Genomic DNA, 20,786 nt, shown 5'->3' on the forward strand with positions numbered 1-20,786 from the left:
TTTTGCGGAACCGGGGATTGAACTCAGGCCCTTGCGCTTGCCAGGGAAGCGCTTATTCCACTGAGCCATCTCCCCGGCCCCTATTATATATATATATGGTTTGTTTGTTTTTTTTTTCCCCAGAACCGGGGATTGAACTCAGACCCTTGCGCTTGCCAGGCAAGTGCTTATCCTACTGAGCTATCTCCCCGGCCCCTTAATGTTCATAATATATTAAGTGAAAAAAGATTTCTAAATAGTATTTATTGTGCTACCAATTTTTTAAATATACTTAACAGTATAATCATGATTAGCATTTATTAAGCAAAATGTTAAACACTGTCCTCAGTGTATATGTGCCTTCTTATTTTACTACTCTAGTCCTGTGAAGTAACTCTAGGCTGCCTAAATGAATGTGAAGATTGGCAAAAGGAGAAAAGGCTAAAGTAAAAGTTGTTCCCTTGGAATGGCAAGAACTCTGGGAAAGGGGCCAGGGAGTTGGCTCAGTAGAATAAGCACTTCCCTGGCAAGCACAAGGGTCTGAGTTCAATCCCTGGTTCTGCCAAAAAGAACAAACAAAAAAAAAGAACTCTGGGAAATATTTCTATTCTGTTGGTCCTTAGGTCCCAATGCCATTTCGGTGAGCCTGTCTCCCATGGGCCGATATGTGATGGTGGGTTTGGCCTCACGCAGGATCCTGCTGCACCCCTCCACAGAGCACATGGTGGCCCAGGTCTTCAGGCTGCAACAGGCCCACGGTGGCGAGACCTCCATGAGGGTGAGTGCCATCGCTTCTGCTTCCTATAGCTGTCCTGGGCTTAACAGGGTGGTAAAGGACAAGTGTGACCTTCCAGTCAGCACTGGAGCAATCATAGCCCTGAGGTTGAAGGAAAGGCTTGAGTCCAGCCCATGCTTGACCAGCAGGGCTTACTTTTTTGAAAGCCCTGAACTATTGAAAGGTGGGCTTTTTCTCGCCCTAATATAGGAACCACATTCTCCAGAGGCCTGAGAACATCATCAGGTGTATAACTGATACTTTGTTACCTCAACATGATGTTGTAGTCCAGAGCTGTAGAGGACCCAATAAATCTTTTGCTTTTGTTTTTGGTTTTTGAGACAAGGTCTCACTATGTAGTCCAGGCTGGCCTTGAACTCACTTGTGTATCCTAGGCTGGCCTCAAACTCAGAGTGATCCTCCTACCTCAACCTCCTGAGTGCTAAGATTACAGGTGTGTGCCACCACACCCAACTTTAATGAAATATTTATGGAATTTTTTTTTTTTTTGGTTTTTTGTGAAAGCAAACTAAAAAGTAGTGTCTGAGGGCTGGGGAGATAGCTTAGTGGCATAAGCACCTGCCTGGCAAGTGTAGCATCCTGAGTTTGATCCTCAGTACCAAAAGAAAAAAGTGGTATCTGTTCCAGCACTTTGGAGGCCAAAGCAAGAGATCAGGCCAGCCTGGGCTACACAGTGAGACCTGCTTTGAAAAAAGATGGTGTATCAGGATGTCACAGTCATGATGGAGAATGAATTTAGGCAGCTACTGTCCTCTTTAGTGTCCTATGCATTTCATTAGTGGCAAAAAGATCCGTTCAGGACCCTCTCCTGTCTGGGTTGCACCGCTTTTACCTTGTTTAAGTCTGTGCTGAGCATTGTATGCTTCATAGCATGTGGGACTCAGCCAGGCCAGTGTACCTAATGAGCTCCCCACATCCCAGGAGCCTCATTCAACCAGAGTTTGTCAAGGGGAATCAACACTTGAGCCATTCTCTAATTAGATGGTGTTTAAGCTCTGTTTTAGTCTAAAAACCTGTGAACAAATTCCCTCAATAGTCTGTGCTGTCTGTGCCATTTATAGTTTGATGCACTTGGTGGTGTTTTATGTTTTCTTCAGCAATGTGTGTTTAATCTACCATGTTGGGTACAGTGTCAGCTCCTTAGGGACAGACCCCAGAGTCCCTTGTCTAGTGCTGCACACGTGGATGCTTGTTGAATGCCTGGAATGGGGATCATTTATTTTAAAGAGAAAAGTAGAGCTAGAACCCAGTATGCACAAGATAGTGGCAGGTGGGTGGCCTGCTGTGGTCCTCATTGCTCCAGCTGCTTTTCCCTCCTGTCTCCTTATAAAATCCTCTAGTGGATGCTACCAACCCCCTTTCCAAACTCCTTTAATTTAATAAGACTCTTGGCTTTCAGAGTACCTTCACCTGAATTATTCCACCTTAACCTGGAATGTCTTCTCCTGTGTCACCAGCTGCCTGTAGGCTCCTCCTTTTTTGTGACACTTTCCTTAATAGAACTATGAAGGCTGAGGAGACCTCAGCAGCATAAGTGCCTGCATGGCAGCACAAAGTCCTGAGTTTGATCCCTGGTACAATCAATCAATCAAACTGTGCTGCCACTGACCTTCATACACTCCTGTAGTGATAACCATCCACCAAACTGCAGTTTCTGCATTCTGTTTCTCCTGGGCTAGGCTCCTTGAGAACCAAGACCATGCTGCTTTTTTCTCTTCCAAAGCCCATGTACCTCCTAGGAAACTGGTATTTAGTAGTAGCTGAACAAATAGAAGAGAATCTCAAGACAGGCACCATCCTAATCATTTCTAGGTGGTATTTGCAGAGCCAGTGACAGGTGACACCACATCCCTCTGAAAGGGGCAGAAATAGGGCAGTCTCTGTTCTTGACATTACATCCCTGACAGGGAAGTTCTGTTCTTGAATTCCCTATGACTCAACATTTTTGACAGTGCGTGAAGGGGAGGAGACCATGAAAGTCATCAAGCTTGTTTTCTTATTTGGTTATTTGAGCATGGAAGTTCAGTTTTAGTGTACGTATTCTTGGACTTACCTTACACAGACTTGGGCAGTAAAGCACCTGGCACTACCTTTCACTGCTTAGAACCCTTGCTCCCACAAGTGCTTTTCTAACCTTTCCACCAAATTACTCATGGATCTGGTTTCAGTAACACTAATAGACATCTTCAGCTGCTTCTGGGCACAGTCTGCCAGCCCTCTCTCCAGCAAGGTTCCTCCTTCTTGGAAAGAGCCAGAAGTAATCTGGCTAAGGGAAGGCAGCTCCAAGGCAGAAGCTTTGGTGGTGGGCTGGCTGCATTGTCCTAGATGGGTGGACAGCTGAGGGCATGTAGTGGGAGAGCTGCCAAGGAGCTATGGTAATCCAGTTAGACCACTGCTGTCCTATTAGGGGCTCACATCAGCTGGCCAGCTGCATGCCTCCTGACAAGAGTGGTTCCCCAAGCCTCCCTCCTGATGAGGCTTTTTTCCTCCCTGTCGGGACCACATGCCATATAATAAGAGAGCCAAAGTACCTAGAACGTTCTGCTTGAAAGTATTCTCACTTAAGGGACAGGATCAAAGCATCTTAACCAGGTTTTGCCCAGCCTTATACCACTCATCCAGTCTGACCGAAGCCCCTATGCTGTAGAAGTCTGGTTTTCCAGGTCTTAATTACACATTATGCCTATGGAAACCAAAGCACTTAGCAGATGTCCCTGAATTCATTCTTTTTTTTTTTTTTTTACATTTATTTATTTGATATGGGGTCTCACTATGCAGTTCAGACTTATAGCGATCCTCCTGTCTCAGCCTTCCCAACGCTAGGATTATAGGCATGCACCACCACACCCAGTTTTGGGGCCAGGACATTGTGTCCAGGGTTCCAAGGTTGGCATGGCATGCGGTACCAAGGATCGAACTCTGGACCTTGCACTTGTCAGGCAGGTGCTTAGACCACTGAGCTATCTCCCCAGCCTGTGAATTCACTCTTTGTTAGAGGGCAAGGAAGCAATTTTTCTGGATAGCTGCATTGTATACCTAGTTAAGTCAAACTGGGAGTTTCTGCTAGGCATGGTGGTACACCGCTGTGATCCCAGCACTGAGACAGAGGCAAGAGTATTATTGTGAGTTCAAGGCCAACCTGAACTACATAGTGAGACCCTGTCTCAAAAAACAAAACAAGAGGCCAGGGATATAGTTCAGCGGTTCTTCAAGTGCCTGCCTGGTAAGTGCAGGGTCCTAAGTTCAATTCTTGGTACCAAAAAAAGAAAAAGAGAAAGAAAGAAACAATATAAAATAAACAAATGGAAGTTTTGTGCTCTAACCCAGGATCATAGAGCTGTTCCCTGCATATAGATAGATGGGTGATGGCTCCAGCCCGAAAGGAATTATGGTGGGTCGGCATCTGTCTTAGAGCTTCTCCATCTAGAATTCCCCTTGTCTTTGGTGTTGCCATTTTGGAGTCACTGGGGTTATGTTCAGAGAGGTGAACTCATTGAGCCCATAGACATTCCCAGACATTCCCAGGAGAGTATCCTCCAAGACTGATTTATTTTAATTGCCACTAAGTAACATCTCTTCCCCAAGAGATGATCTCTTCCACAATCCCATATGAAAACTCTTCTGAAAATGAATTAGTCATTGCTATTAACCTTGGCACACTTACTTAAGCAGTGTTTTGGACCTCCTCAAAGTGGGGTCCTTGGGCAACCAGCACTAGAGCTTTTAGGGTTCTTATTAAAATATAGGTCCATTGTAAACTTCAGTCAGACAGAGTAAGAGTGTCTGTGTTTCTAAACAGCCTTCCCACAGTGAGTTTCAGGATTACTGTGCTCAGTTTTTACTCTTCATTTTAGCTTTCTCCCTCAGCCTTAGCAAGGCAGAAACAGTCCCAGTACACTTAGCTTTATGGTTTCAGACACTTGGTGCTTTGATCCTTTGCTGAGTTATTGCAGGTGTAATGGTGTTTGTGTTGTTTCCTGCCAAACACAGCTGTCTCAGTTACTCTTCACTTGTTGCTGGGACAAATACCCAAAATGAAAGAAGGAAAGGTTTACTCAGCTCACAGTTACTGGAGGTTTCAGTCCACACTCAGCTGGCTCCAAGGCAGAGTGGCAATGGCAGACAGCATACATTCATGGCGGCGGCAAAGAGCAAGGAAGAGCAAGTGGAGGAATAGCAGCAACAGTGGCAATGTAGAGCAAGTCTCTCTCCCTTAAATTGCATTCAGGCTATGGCCCCAGGCAAGAAATAGTACACCCATAATCTCAGCAGTACTAAGACCCATAATCCTAGTGGATCATTAGTCTCAGACTGTAGAAGGCCCCACTCCATGACTCCATGAGGCTTTGAGGGGACAACTAGACACAAACCATAACAACAGCAATTTGGCCGTCTGTGTCTTCCCTCTCAAATTTTCTGCTTGTTTTGCTCTGAGACAGGGTCTTGTTTTGTAGTACAGACTGGCCTTAGACGGAAGATGTAGCCGAGGCTGGTCTCAAACTCACAGCCATCCTCCTGCCTCAGGCTCCCAAGCACTGGGATTATAGGTGTATGCCACCGTGCCCAGCCCCTCTCCGCTTTTCTGCAGGATTCTCTCTTGCTTTTTTTTCTCTGTGTTGAGATATCTTAATTTTTTTGTCCTCATTTCTAAAAATCTAGGGTCCTTTTTTTGCTTTTCCTTTGTTCTTTTTGTTGTTGTTTTTTGTTTTTGGGTTGTTGGGGTTTTTTTTGGCGGAACCGGGGATTGAACTCAGGCCCTTGCACTTGACAGGGAAGCACTTATTCCACTGAGCCATCTCCCCAGCCTCCATTTTTTGCTTTTCCCTTCTCTATTTACTGAGCTAACTTTGGTCTTTCTGATTTTAATAATTGGTAAAATAGGAAAAACCAAACTAGGTACATATTTCTCTTTCCAGTTCCTCTCCTCTGCCCATTAGCAGTTTCTCCAGGCCGGGCATGTCACATACTCACTCACTCAGAGGCCTCTCTTCTGTTTGACTCCCTCACTGGAGCCTCGGAGGGCTTTAACTTAGGCTTTTAAAGACCCATGAGTTGAGTTTTACTAAATTCTCAAAACACTAAAATGCCTGTGTTCCCTCTTGGCTTTCATTTTCTAATTGGAACAAGACATAATATTGTAACAGAAAACGGCAATTAATTTTCTAAAATAGTGGCAACTTGCACATTGTAGCAACTTTAGTTGTAACTAAGTGAAAGCATAATAACAAAATACAAAATTACTAATGAAGCCAGAAATAGTCATGTATACCAAACTGTTCTTGTAATTTTTGCATGGCAGTGAGTGCTCTGTCACTTACAGATTGGGTGAAACTCGGCAACTAGAGTTAGGAAGTTAAGGTATAAAGTTGAGCTAGAAAGCTAAGTGAGGCTGGGTGCTTGTAGCACAGTAGTTACTCCACAGATACGCACTTTCTCGCGAGGACACTAGATACCTCCTAACAGGTGGGGATTATAGGCTTATAAATGGTTTAAGAGAAATGGAAAAGGGGCCTCACCACATAATCCCTGCAGGCACTGGGGACTCAGACTCTCCAGTGCCCATTTAGTTTCCCTGTTGTCATTTTGTGGTCAGTAAGGACACCTGACTTTGACATAGTTGAGGGAAGAAGCTGAAGGACAGGAAGCCAGCCACGTAGCTCCCTTTTTTTGTGCATCAAGATTGTTTTCTTTAGGGAAATGCCTCAAACATGTCAGGGCCAGTTTTACTGAAAGCTGCTGCTTTGTGGCTGGGTGTTCACCTGTGTTCCAGGGCGGAGTGCCCCCAAGAAGAGTTCGGAGCCTTTCTGAAAAGCACCTCCCGCTCCGCTTTTGCCTCTCCTCTTCTCTGTTGGCCTGAGGAGTTCTGCTCAGCTGTGGACTCACCTGGTTACTTCTGTGGTTCCTGCTAACTAGAGCTTTCACATATTTCCAGGCAAAGCAGAAACTGATGGTCTCTTCCAGAACTTCTCTGGATCCTACTAGCATTCTGGTGGCGATGCCTTGAGCAGCTCAAGGCTCCGTGCAGGGAAGCCACCTGCCCCTTCTCATCAGTGCTCCAACTTCCCCACAGCTAGCTGTACTCCACTCTTGCCTAGAAGACCCTGCTGCACACACATGCGTTGTGTTTAAATTGGTGCATTATTAGACATACATAATGATGATATTCTTCATAGGGGATTTGTTCCCATGCATGGTATATCTGCTTTTTTTTTCCATTCCCCTCCCTTCCCTTCAATCCCCATTCCCCTCTTTGTTTACAAAAGCTTGTTTCCACTTTTTGCTCCTACTTTTCTTTTCTTTGCCCCCTCCTCTGCTCCCAACTATTTGCTATGTGCTAAATAAAGGTACTTGGCTTCAACAGTGAGTGGTGCTTTCTGTTTTCTCCAGGCTCATTTCCATCTGAAGGAGTATTTTTCTTTTCTGTCCTTTGTCCTCACCCCTCAGTGGAAGAAGGGGACCACTGGGGATTGAACCCAGAGCCTTGGCACAGAGTCACATCCCTAGTGCGTCCCTCACTTTTGAAACAGTTTTTGTTAAGTTGTGAAAGCTTAGCACAAATTTGAAATTCTTCTGCTTTAGCTTCCAAGAGAGCTGAGATCATAGGTGTGTGTCACCATGTCTTGTTTGAAAAGATATTTCTTGGACCAGGGAGATAGCTCAGTAGAGTAAGTGCTTGCCTGGCAAGTGTAAGGGCAACTGAGTTCAATCCCCAGTTCCGCCAAAAAAAAAAAAAGAAAGAGAAAAGAAAGGATATTTGTTGCATTTGTTTTCCTACTATTAAACTTGCTGCTATTCTTGGATAGGCAGTGTCTGCAATGGTACCTACTAATGGATAGTTTAGTGTTACCTGGCTCTGGAGAAATGTGTTGACTTGCTTTCTTTTATACCATTTTGTATCCATCTTCACAGCGCCTAGTGATACTGATTATAATTTATGGTAAGGTCATGAAAATGAACCATGGGGAAGATTTGGTGTCCAAAGTGCTCATATGACCACGAACTACAGTTAGACTTAGACCCTAGGTCAGGACGAGTGCCTAGTACCATCATCGCTGAACTCCATTTATCATGAACATAAGCTCTTCTGAGCCATGCCAGCCTTCTTCTTTAACGTCTGATCTTCACTCCAACCCCTCCCCTTCCTGCCCTTGGGTTAAGCCTGTGTAATAACCCTCACCATCTGCACTTATCTAAAAGTTCTTGTTTTCAAAAGTGACCCAGAACTCTGGTTCAGTCCAGAGTATTCAGAAATCTAAAAGAACTAAGTCTCTTCTTAATCTCTTCTGGTCTTGGGGGAGGCAAATACCAAAAATAAAGATATTTTAATTTTGTATCATCCTAGAAGGGTACTATTTCTTCAAGGGGAGATGGGGATAAAAAGGAAGCTGCTTTGTTGTCAGAAATGATTTACTCCTTCCTAAGATTCTATCCTCATTGATTTTGTTAGAGCAGCCTGTCAGTTGATTAAAAGCTGCTTCCGCTGCAATTATCTCAAAAGTTGACTTCTGAGATGTGGTACAAAGCATCTATCCTCCAAAAGTTCCTTTCTTCAGGGTGTTGTGGGAAAGGGGGAGGGGCACAGGAGAAGCCAGAAGTGTCTGTGATGCAGGTTGTCAGAGAAAGGGAGAGGCAAGATGCAGAAGTAAAAATAACCTTAGAACCGCGCTCTAAGTTGCCATTAATATAGGCAAATTTTTCCATGACAGATTCATGTAGCCCTGACAATCTCTTTCCTCCTTTTTTCTTCTTAGTAGAGTGGAGTTTTATTATTTTCACTCAAGAAAATTTTATTTTACCCCTAGTGTGCATGCTGAGCCCAAACTCTTTAGCCTGGAGTCAAAGGGTTGTTAGGCCATTATAGGTGCCAGCCAGTCGCAGACTATAGCCCAAGACAGAGTCTGCCTCTAGTACCCACCAGACCTGGAGCTAGAAGAGCATGCAAGTTGTGCACACTGCACTGCACTGGCCATTGGTAAAGGGCAGGATTTGGGGATCAGAGGGTAGTCCATAAGGAGGAGTACTTGTCGCTTCTTGGTTGGTGGGGTTAACAACCCAGAAAGTATTGCCCTGATGGAATTTAAGTCTAGGTTCAACATGTGCAATAGTCTTCTTGGTCTGCAACTGACTTGCCTTATCTTCTTTCCTCTCCGCCCTCTGGTATTTGTAATTAAATTTAGGGCATCTAAGAATTTTTCTCTTTTAATGGGCCAGGTACTATATTAGGTCAGCACTGAAGCAGTGAACACAGGGACCTGGCTCCTGCCATTGTGGTCCTTCACTGTAGATGCCTTGCTTCTTCTCAGGTCTTTTCACTGCATCTGCCACACTCTCACTGTGCTGGGCACATAGGAGCCCTTCAACTTTGAACTCATGAATGTGTGTGGCTCTGAATTCTTGTGTGCCATGTGATCCAGGCGTGCCCATCCTTTTACACAATATCAGTGTAGCTAGCACTGTTACTAATCCATTCCTGAACAAAGGTACTAATGCAGATAATCCTTTGAAAACAGGGAGCATCTATCTTTTTTGTTTTCACAGTTCTCATTATCAGTGTCTTTCCCAGGGCTCAGGTCCTAACACTGAGCCGTGAGAGAAGTTCTCAGCGGACCATCCCAAAGTGAAAAGCAGAGCATTCATTTTTTTCAAGAGTTGGTAGGAAAACCATTTTTTGCCTTTGTAGAACTTGAAAATATTTAAAGCAATCCCTGTGCTGTCCTGAACAGATAACACTTTCTTCCAAAAATGAAGATAAGAAAAATCTGTACAAAGACTGTCTTATCTAAGGTGAAATCTCTGGAACGTTGGGCCATTTTCACTGAGGGAACTTCAAGAACTATGTTGTGTTCAGAGATGTGGGAATAGGAGGAAATAATTCTTTTAATTTCTGGGAATTCAGGGTCAGTGAGTGCACTGGTATTTCATTTAGCATAGAAGTAGATCCCTCAGCTGAAGTAATCCTTGTGCTTTGATCCTCATGGCCGGAGATAACCTTTGCAAAGCATCAGGCCAATTGGAAAATAAGAAAGATCTTCTTTGTCCTTGGAATCTCTTTGAGGAACAAGTGAATAAGACAAAGTTTATAAATATGACCAAGTCACAGGAGGTTGACTGGAAGTTACTGTATGCAGTAGATTGTCAATAGCAACAAAGGATACCGAATTACAGCAGATTAAGAAAAAGCCATTTGCATGTAGGGGCCAGGGAAATGGCTCGGTAGAATAAGCGCTTGCCTGGCAAGCACAAGGGCCTGAGTTCAAAACCCCAGTTCCACCAAAAAAAGAAAAAAGAAAAAGCCATTTGCTCTGCTTTCTGTTCCTTGGCTGGGGTAGTTGTGATCTGGACAAGTGGTATCTAGGCAGATTTGTCCATGTCTTCACTGAAAGAAAAGGAAGAGTAAGGTCACTCGGTCCTCTGCTTTCCAAATAACCACATAGAAAGCTAAATCCAGCTGAGGATAAAGTGATGGAGCACTTACCCAACATGTGCAGAGACCCTGGGTTTATTGTGTAGTGCCAAACACTTACACGCACATACAAATTGGGTAACATTCTGAGTTCTAAACCCCAAATAGAAACATAGGCAAGGTGGCACACACCTATGATCCTCTGGGGAGGCTGAGACAGGAGGATCACCATGAATTCCCAACGTAGGCTACAAAGTGACTTCAAGGCCAGTCTAAACTATGTAATGAGAATCTGTCTCAAAAAATAAATAAGTAAACAAACCCCAAATTGAACATAAAGGCTGGGTACAGCACTGTATGCCTGTCATCCCAGCGCTCTGAGAGGCTGAGAGAGGAGGATCACAAGTTTGAACCCAACCAGTGCAACGCAGGGACTTAGGAAAGTGTCACAAAATGAAAAGCAAAAAGGGGCTGTGGATGTAGTTGCATGTGAAGACCCTTTTATTTTCTTTTTATTTATGTATTCTAAGATTTCATTTGTTTGTTACAGGGTCTCACTACGCAGCTTGGATTCATAGTGACCCTCCTGTCTCAGCCTCCCCAGCGCTAGGATTACAGGTGTGCACCACCATGCCCAATTCAGCATGCCATGGCATGCAGTACCAGGAATTGACCTTGGCTCCTTGCGCTTGCCAGGCAGGCACTTAGACTGCTGTGCTATCTCTGAGGCCCAACTCTTTTATTTTCTGAAAACTAAAAATACAAAGCCAGTTTTCTTTAAGGATAAAGAACTTTAGGAATTCATGCATCCAAGCAGGTCAGCAGCTGCAAAGGAAGAAAAGTTGACCAAAGCATGCCAACCACCCACCCCTGCACACACCTGCTCTAGGACCTGTGCATCTCTCAGCCAAGATGTGTAGCCATCCATTTTCAGGGAGGTTAGCTGTCACTCATAATGAGCTTGCCATTGATTTTGCCCTCTTCCAGGACAGTTGGCTATCTTTCACCTTCTCTTGAAAACTTCCAGTTTCCTGTGGCTCCTCCTGCTGTTGTCCAGAAGGTGTTCCCCTCCTCACAGTATCTTTTTTTCCTCAGTTCCCTTTTGGCTTGCACCTTCTGTGGCCCTTCTAACCTCCATTTCTAGTCATCTCCTTTCTGCAAACAGCTTCCACTATCCTAGAATAAAGGAGAATCATGGCATGATGGTGCATACCTGTAATTCCGGTGATTTGGGAGGCTGAGGCAGGAGGATCACAAGTTCATGCCCAGTGTGGGCAACTTAGTGACTTAGACCTTGCCTCAAAATACGAGAGAAGAAGGGTGTGCATGGAATGTGACTCAGTGCGGAGTTCAATCCTCAGTATTGCAAAAATAAATACAATTGGTGCCGGGGAGATGGCTCAGTAGAATAAGTGCTTCCCTGGTAAGCACAAGGGCCTGAGTTCAATCCCTGGTTCTGTCAAAATAAATAAATACAATACAATACAATACAATACAATACAATACAATACAATACAATACAATACAATACAATTAAAAATAAAGGTGAAGGGCTGGCCAGATAGCTCAGTGGATTAAAGCACCTGCTTAGGCAGACTCAGGGATGGGGGTTCAATCCCTAGTGTGCCGTGCCGGCCCCACCCCCAGGCCACACTGAGAAGGCAACTGAGACTAGGCGTGGTGGTGCACACGCCTGTAATCCCCGCACTTGGGAGGCTGAAAACAGGAGGATCACTACAAGTCCCCTCTGTGTAGTGAGACCCTGTAAACCCTGTACTAAATACATTAAAAAAAAAGTAAAATAAAAATAAAGGTGGTCTGGCAACTACACTAGATTTATTTATTTATGTATTTTTGAGACATAGTCTCCATGTGTAATCCAGGCTGGCCTGGAACTCACTATGTAGCCTAGACTAGCCTTGAACTTGTGGCACTCCTCCTGCTTCAGCCTTTCAAGTCTTGGAATTATAGGCATGCATCACCACCCCAATGAATCCCCGGCTAACTGCACTGGACTTCTTGCCAGCACTACAAGATTCCAGCTTTGCAGATGATTTTTTTTTCTTTTTTTTCTTTTTTTTTTAAACTGGGGGTTGAACTCAGGCTCTTGCATTTGCCAGGCAAGCGCTTATTCTACTGAGCTATCTCCCCAGCCCCACAGATGATGTTTTTATTTTGTTATTGTTTTACAGCACCAGGGGTTGAACTCAGGGTCTTGTGCTTACCAGGCAACCACTTATGTCACTGAGCTATCTCCCCAGCCCAATGATGGGTTTTATAAATGTAAACAAATGACCACAGTTTTTTTCTTCCATCATCTTACAGGCCTTTTTTTGGCAGTACAGTATAGTACTTGAAAGAATGGTCTGCGCATTCTTGGCACACAGTGGAAAGCATCTTGTTGAAGGGTTTGATACTTGGTTTCTGAAATTTAAAGGGATGCAGAGGAATTTTCCCACTGACCTCCCATGCTTTTCCAGTCTTATCTCTGAAAAGAAACAGGACCACTTTAGTTTTGATCTGAGAACAAACATTTCTTTTGCTCGTGTTTCTTATCAGAGTTTGAGGAATGAAGAGGCAAGTGATTCCAGAGGTTGTGTTGGACCCTAGAAGTAGAGGAGTCAGTTATTTTTACTCCCTCAGACCCATAAAGATTTGGTAACCTGACTCATTTCCTGTTGATGTTCTGAGACTGCACTAACTCTAAAAATCTGTTCCTTCCAGCACGTTGGTTCTAATTTCCTTCATAGATGTTAGAAATGAGAACAGTCTACTTTGGAAAGGGGTGTCAGCATCTGTCGTATGCTAGGGTACAACAGCAGTAGAGACAGGTGAAACCAGGACTCTTTCAACTGAATCCAGAGCCTGGGTTTGTAGCCAGCTCTGCACAAGGTCCTTGAGTCCTGCATCTGGGTGATAGAATGTGGTGGGGTGGCTCATGGGAGGTCACTTGGAGGGGATTTGACAGCTGTCCAGCCTAGTCCTTCACATTCCCTGGTGAGCTCCAGGTTCCAACAAGAATGGAGGATGCCTTGATGAGCTGAGCCCCCGGTACCTTAGATGAAGGCCAGGGCCCAGTGCCCCTGGAAATGTATGAGGAGATTCACAGCCCACCAAGCATCTGGGTTAGAAAGACAACAGCTGAACCAAGAAATGAATTGGGAATAGCTAGAGCCACCCAACCATCTGCTGGTCCTGGAGAAATTACTCCCTAGATCATCAGACATGTCACGAAAGCTGCCTAGCACTAGCCAAGGAAAGGAGAGCACCTCTGAGTGCTTTCCATAGTGGGCCAGATACTATCCTCAGGACCTGGGATCAGTGAGGCTCACCCAGCCTGCACCTGCTGGGCTCCTGTCCCTGTCTCCAGACCACACCTCATCTTCCTTCTCCCTGCCCAGCACTATTGTGAGGTGAGCAAGCAAGAACTCATTGGGGATCGTTGAGGCTGCCGACCTAGGTGGAGGTGCAGGTGACAGAGCCAGGAGACCAATTACATATCTTGTTCCCTTAACTCCTGTAACCATGGAAGCTGTAGAACAGTGAGCAGGTGGGTGAGTGAGGGTCTCAATTTTTTTTTTTTTTTTTTTTTTTTTTAAACCAGGGATTGAACTCAGGCCCTTGAGCTTGCCAGGCAAGTGCTTATTCTACTGAGCCATCTCCCTGGCCCTGGAGTCTCAACTTGTAATTGCTTCTTTCCAATCCTTCTCTGACCTTGTCTCTGTCATATGGGTCTTTTGGGAGTTTTCCTGTAGTAAGAAGGAATTTAAACTGGCGTACTGATGCACACCTGTGACCCCAGCACTCAGAGAGGCTGAGGCAGAAAGATCACAAGTTCAAATCGCACCTGGTAATTTGTCATGACCCTGTCTCAAAAGCAGCTGGGGAATGAAGCTCAGTCAGTACAAAGGCTCTGGGTTTGGTCCCCAGTCCCACAACCACTAAAACAAAACAAGTCACTGACTTGAAGGGAGAGTCTGTTGTGACACCCATACAGAGCTTCACAGCTCCAAAAGCAGAGAGGACTCTGTCAACCCACTGAGATTAGCACTCGTCTTTACTTCTGGGTTTACCACTCACCCCATCTGAACCTTCAGAAAAGGGAGATTACACCAATTAAGTGATCCTCACCAAGGTTGTCAGATCACACCCATGTTATCATTTAATGTGTGAGCCCACATTTTACTTAACCATGCATTTTACAGGTTGGACAGAGATCATTGGTTTATCTTTGGGATAAAGAAGAATAACATAGCAAGACCTTGTCTCAGAAAAAAAGCAGGTGGTGCTGGTGAGATAGCTCAGCAGACTAAAATGCCTGCTTAGGCAAGCGCAGGGACCACAGTTCAATTCTCTGCACCACATGCTGTGCCAGCCCCCAGGGCTGGCAGAGCTGGCCAGAGTGGGCATGGTGGCACATGCCTGTAATCTCAGCGCTGGGGAAGTTGAAAAGCAGAAGGATCACCACAAGTCCAAGCTATGTAGTGAGACCCTGCAACAACCAAATACATTTAAAAAAGAAAAAGAGAGGCTGGGGAGATAGCTCAGTGGAATAAGTGCTTACCTAGCAAGTGCAAGGGCCTGAGTTCAATCTGTGGTTCCACAAAATAAAATAAAATAAAATAAAAAAGAAAAAGAAAAAAAAAAAAAGTAACAGCACCACACTGCATTCCTCAATTTACAGGACAAGGATGATAGGGGGCTTGAAGAGGGAGGGGCGCTACCATCTGTGTGGGTCTTCAGCCCATGATGTGGTTTGGAGAGCTGTGGCAGGAATTTATTTGTTCAGGGCTCCTGCCAAATGTGTTTTACAAGGAGAAGACTGTCTATAGGTGAGGCATCCACATTCTCAGTGATGAGGGTGGAAGCTCAGCAAGTCCACCAGGCTATTTCAGTAGTCCCCAGGTTGGACCCCCTCCTATGGTGCTGGTGTGAAGCAGCCGCACCCAGGTGCTCAGGCACATATGTGTAAAGGCCCATTTACTCCAGGACCACCATAAGGCCATTCTAGAAGGGTGGCTCAGGAGTCAGGCACAGTAACTTTTCACAGGATTCTTTGTGTATGTCTATTTCAGACCACATGAAGCCTGCTTCATTCTTGAGCCTTTTTTTTTATTTTATTTTTTTTTAATGAATTTAGGACAGGGTATACAGGGTCTCAGTAAATAGATCTGACTCATAGTGATTCTCTTGTTTTCACCCTCCCAAGTGCTGGCATTACAAGCGCATACCACCTTGCCTAGTTCGTTCTTTCTTTCTTTCTTTCTTTCTTTCTTTTTTTTTCTTTCATGCTCAGTTCTTGAGTTTATCTTGTTACCCCATGTTCTCATCCAGGACAGAATTATAACTTGCTTCACAGAAATTATACAATAGGGGCTGGTGAGATGGCTCAGTGGTCTAAAGCACCTACTTGGAACAAGCTTGGCAAAGCACAGGGACCGCGGTTCAATCCCCCAGCACCACATGCCAGTCAGCCCTGCCCCCTGGTAGGCTGAGCTGGCCACACACACACACACACACACACACACACACACACACACAAATAAATAAATTTAAAAAAAAAATTATACAATAGACTCTTTTTTTTTTTTTTTGCGGAGCCAGGGATTGAACTCAGGACATTGTGCTTGCTGGACGAACACTTATTCAACTGAGCTATCTCCCCAGCCCCTAGACTCTTAAACTTGGACATTTCCCTTTTAAAATGTGCGCATGTGCAGCTGGTGAGCTAGCTCAGTGGACTCAGTGCCTGCTTTGGCAAGCTCAGGGACCAGGCTTCCATCCCCGGCTCTGCCCCCAGGGCATGCTGAGCTGGCGACCCCTGGCACATGCCTGTAATTCCAGCACTGGGGAGGTGGAAAAGAGGAGGATCACTATGAGTCTGAGCTGCATAGTGAGACCCTGTACCAAGTACATAAATGAAAAAAAAAAGTATAGGATTGAACCCAAAGCCTTCAAACTGAGCTAATTCTCTTTTGTTTTCTTGTATTGTCTTGTCTTTTGGGAGGGGTGCATGTGTGTGTCCTGCTTAGCCCACCCTGGGGGCAGGGCTGGCATGGCATGTAGTGCCAGGGATCGAACTGTGGTCTCTGCACTTGACTAAACTTGCCTAAGTAGGCACTTCACTCCATAGAGCTATCTCGCTGGTTTATGGTTTGTCTTTTTGAGACAGGGTCTTGCCATGCAGCTCAGGCTGGCCTTGCACTCACTTTGTAGCCCAGACTTGTTTTAAACTCACAGTGATCCTCCTGCCTCAGCCTCCTGAGTGCTAGGATTATAGGCATATGCCACCACAACCAACACTGTCTCTTCTCACAGTAACTAGAAAAATAATTACTAAGCCAAGCATGGTAGCACCTATCTTTAATCCCAGGCGTGCACCAGGAAGCTGAAATGAGGAACATTTTTGCCCCTGAGTTTAAGACTGGCTTGGGCACAGTGAGACCTCAACTGACCCAAAAAAGGTTGCTTTTCCAACTCACATGTTTCCTCTACCCAACCCTTGGATCATCAGCCCTAGGGTTGATCTAGCCCTAGGTAAAGCCCATTTTATGTTAGTGCGTAGAAAGAAAGCAGGAGGGGAAGTTAAAAGTGCAATAAAATTCCAGCTTATAAATTGTCAGTGCTGTTCCTGTTCATAGGCGCTTTCCTTAGATTCCAGATGCAGGTTCCTGGTAACCTGCATCATCTCTTTCACTCTGCCTAGCTCAGTGGTGGCATGAGTGCTGTAGTGGGCTGTTTGTTATTACTGAAAGCCCTAAAAGTTTTGACTCTTTGCCTTGGATTGACAACTGATAGTCAACTGGTAATGCCCAGCTGAACTGTCAGCGCAGTGCTGGGTGTGGAGGGCCCACCTGACAGTTGTTGCCATCAGCATAAAGGGGGAACTGGAGAGGAAGATGGTCCTGTGTTTCTCCTGGAGAAGCTTGTCACGCTGGTTTTCCTGATATGAACTCAGGTGTTCTCATTGTCAAGAGGAACTCCGGTCCTCACTTTCACTGAGGGTGGCTGTGGGTCTTTTCCAGTCCTTTCCTTGAGCATCACTTCCTGGCCCCAGTGCAGGTCAACTGGTAATGCCCAGCTGAACTGAGTCAGCATGGTGCTGGATGTGGAGGACACAGATCCTTCATCCAGGTGGCGCAGATTTTTTAGCTTCTGCCACTGACCTTGGGGCCTTCCCAGTGCAGATCCTTGATGCAGACTTGCCTGAGACATTGCGGTGGGATTCAGGCCCTCAGCTAGATTCTTTGTTTTGTTTTTAAGGTGTTTTTTTTTTTTTTTTTTTTTTTTCCCCCTGGAACTGGGGATTGAACTCAGGCCCTTGTGCTTGGCAAGCACTTATTCCACTGAGCTATCTTCCCAGCTCTGCTAAAGATTGCTTTGTTTGTTTGTTTTGCTTTTTGCGGTAGCAGAGATTGAACTCAGGACCTTGGACTTGCCAGGCAGGTGTTTATGCCACTGACCTATATCTCCAGCCCCTCAGCTGGATTCTTTGGATCTCTAGTGTGTGGACAGATCTCCCACTCTCTTTTGCATTTGACTCTTTTAGTGAATATAATAAAATACTCCTATAAATTGTATCCTGTATTTAGTCTTTTCTCTTGTAAATCCTGACTGCAACATTGTTTGAATGGAGGTGTTCTACATAAGCTGATATGGAGAGACATAGTTTGATAACAGAGTCTCAACCGCAAGCCCTCCTAAGTGAAAATCCAAGCTCCCATCTTCCTTTTGGATCCCATTTCTTTCCCAGGCTTTCCCCCGCCCCCCCTTCCCAGGCTTTTGTTTTGTTTGTATTTAGTACAGAATCTACACAGTCTCTACATAGATCGGACTCATAGTGATCCACCTATGTTCAGCCTCCCAAGAGCTGGGATTACAGGCACTTGCCACCATGATGCCCAGTCTCAATTGCTGTCTCAGCGTACCCTGGGGGTGGGGTCAGCACGGCATGCTGGGGATCGAATCCTGGCCCCTATGTCTGCCCTTAGCAGGCGCTTTAATCCACTGAGCTATTTGGCCAGCCCTTGTTTTTTTTTGTTTTGCTTTGCTTTTCTTTGTTTTGTTTGAGACAGGGCTTCACTGTGTACTTTAGGCTGGCCTCAAGCCTTTGTTGCTCTTCCTGCCTCAGCCTCCCAAGTACTGGGACTATAGGAGGCTACTTCAGTTTGAGAAGATGCCTAGACTGTTAGAAGGAGACTCTCTCCTTGACAAAGAAGATCAGGTCCTTTAATGATGATTTATATAAGCCAAGAGACTGTGTACCTGTGTGTTCAAGATTCCCCTCTATATTTGAATACAGATTTAACAATAGCAGGTTAACAGCTCTTTTAATTAGATGAATTAAGAATGTTCTCTGTTATCACCCCCTCCCGCCCCCCTGTCACCTCCAGTTCCCCATTGCTGTAAGGGTGCTGTGGTTTCCAGGGTAACAGAACTACCATCCCAGGTTGCCTCTCCCAGTTTGGTCAGAAGCTAGTTGTGGGCAGTCCTTCTCAGAGCCATGGGCTCTGGAAGGGGGCCTTTGGCTCAAAGCCAGCCTGGGCTATGCAGTGAGACCCATGTCTCAAAAAAAAAAAAGGGGGGGACTGGAGAGATGGCTCAGTGGTCTAAAGCACCTACTTGGAACAAGCTTGGCAAAGCAGGGACCGCGGTTCTAATCCCCCAGCACCACATGCCAGCCAGCCCTGCCCCCTGGTGGGCTGAGCTGGCCACACACACACAATAAATAAATGTAAAATAAATAAATAAAATACGCTTTTAAAAAAAAAAAAAAAGGAAAGAAAATAGAAAAGAAAGAGGGCCAAGGATACAGCTCAGTGGCATAGCACCTGCCTGGCATGCGCAGGTCCTGAGTTCAACTCCCAATCCTCCTCCCCTCAAAAAAGGAAAAGTTAGGGGCTGGTGAGATGGCTCAGTGGTCTAAAGCACCTACTTGGAACAAGCTAGGCTAAGCAAAGCACAGGGACCACGGTTCAATCCCCCAGCACCACATGCCAGCCAGCCCCGACCCCGGTGGACTGAGCTGGCCACACACACACACACACACACACACACACAAAATAAATAAATTTTTTTTTTTTTTAAAAAAAAGGAAAAATTATTTCTCATCCAAAATAAGAGGATCCCACCCCCTCTGCTTGCAGAACTTCTGACATGGGATGAGAACTTGCCCATTCCCAGCCTGACCATTTCCTGGGCTTCCAGTGTTAGTTTCTCCCTGGATTTTAGTATTCTTGGTAACAAATCTTACTCCTATTCTCTTTTCTTTCTTATCTCTCCTGCTCAGAGAGTATTCAATGTCCTTTACCCCATGCCTGCTGACCAGCGGAGACATGTCAGCATCAACTCTGCCCGCTGGCTGCCAGAGCCGGGGCTTGGCCTGGCCTATGGCACCAACAAAGGAGACCTGGTGATCTGCAGACCAGAGTGAGTTGCTTCGGGGTCCTGTGGGGTCGGGGCTTGGCTGGGACTGGAGCGAGCGCTGGTTTGTGGGCCAGAGAGAGCAGGAATATCCTGCTGGAGCCTTACAGTCTCTCCCTTAGATCGGACTAGTTCCTCCTTCCAGGTAAGTCAGTGTAAAGCAGGTTCCACCCCCCGCCCTTTATTGACTGCTGTCTCTTATTCTCTGGTTTCCTAGTGATAGTAAAGTCCCTGCAGGCAAAACTGTAGATAAAAAAATTATTCTTTAAACCCTTTTAAAATATTCAGTCACGGAGGCTAGGACTAGCTCACTGAGAGAGTGCTTACAGAGCATGTGCAAGGGCCTGGGCTCAAACCTCTGCTCTGAAAAATTCAACAGGTGGTCTTGGGTTTATGTAGATCCTATAGCCAGTAACTTAAGAAATAAAATTGGAAATGGAGCATTGTTCACACTCTTAATTTGTCAAGCCACTGATCTCTAACAGCCTGTCTGTGTGTCCTTCCTTTTTCCTTTGTGCCTGAAGCATTAGCTATACTGGTGAAGGAGATCAAAAAGCTTGAGTTCAAGTCCAAGTAGTTATTCTCTGTCTTGGGGCAGAGTGGGTGGGTAGTTGGAGCACGAGCTTTTCTGTCCAGCAATCCTCTCCTCTGGTCCTGCGGAGTACAGGGTCTCCCAGTATTGGCTCACTCAGGACTCTGGGTATCTGCCAGCTTGTCATCAGCTTCCAAACCCAGCCAAGGTGGGGAGCGTGAGCTCAGTGCTTCCTCGCAGATCAGGCTGATTGCTGCGTGGGACGCTGCAGGGCTCCAGCTGACTAAATGCCATTTCGGCCTCTGACTGTCCTGATGCTGCCTTTTCCTCAGGCATAGTCTCCTTGGAGGGTGTCTGCACACCACAGAACTTGTTCGACTAGGCTGTTGGGTCTCTCTGTTGGAGGTGTTTATTTAGCTTTTTGTTTGGTTTTGGTTTTTTTAGACAGGGTCTAGGGGCCAGGAAGATGGCTCAGTAGAATAAGCACTTGCCTGGCAAGCACAAGGGCCTGAATTTAATCCCCGGTTCTGAAAAAAAAAAGGGGGGGGGGTGTCTAGCTTTTGTAGCCCAGGCTGATCTCAATTTCTTTTTTTAAAAATTTTATTTTTTTTTAATTTTATTTGTGTGTGTGTGTGTGTGTGTGTGTGTGTGTG

The 20,786-nt window shown here is 45.4% G+C and overlaps 1 protein-coding gene across 6 annotated transcripts in view; it reads left to right on the forward strand.

Annotated features, from left to right (window-relative positions):
* Ambra1 (autophagy and beclin 1 regulator 1) overlaps positions 1-20,786 on the forward strand; it is a 225,702-nt gene that overhangs the window by 191,535 nt on the left and 13,381 nt on the right. For all 6 annotated transcript variants that reach the window (XM_004626987.2, XM_004626988.2, XM_004626989.2 and 3 more), the window contains 2 exons: positions 603-757; positions 19,468-19,607. In XM_004626987.2, the coding sequence (XP_004627044.1) occupies positions 603-757; positions 19,468-19,607 (295 nt within the window). The remainder of the gene's footprint in view (positions 1-602; positions 758-19,467; positions 19,608-20,786) is intronic.

Source organism: Octodon degus, unplaced genomic scaffold (assembly GCF_000260255.1).
Source record: "Octodon degus isolate 3935 unplaced genomic scaffold, OctDeg1.0 scaffold00018, whole genome shotgun sequence".
In the NCBI taxonomy this organism is placed as follows: domain Eukaryota; kingdom Metazoa; phylum Chordata; class Mammalia; order Rodentia; family Octodontidae; genus Octodon; species Octodon degus.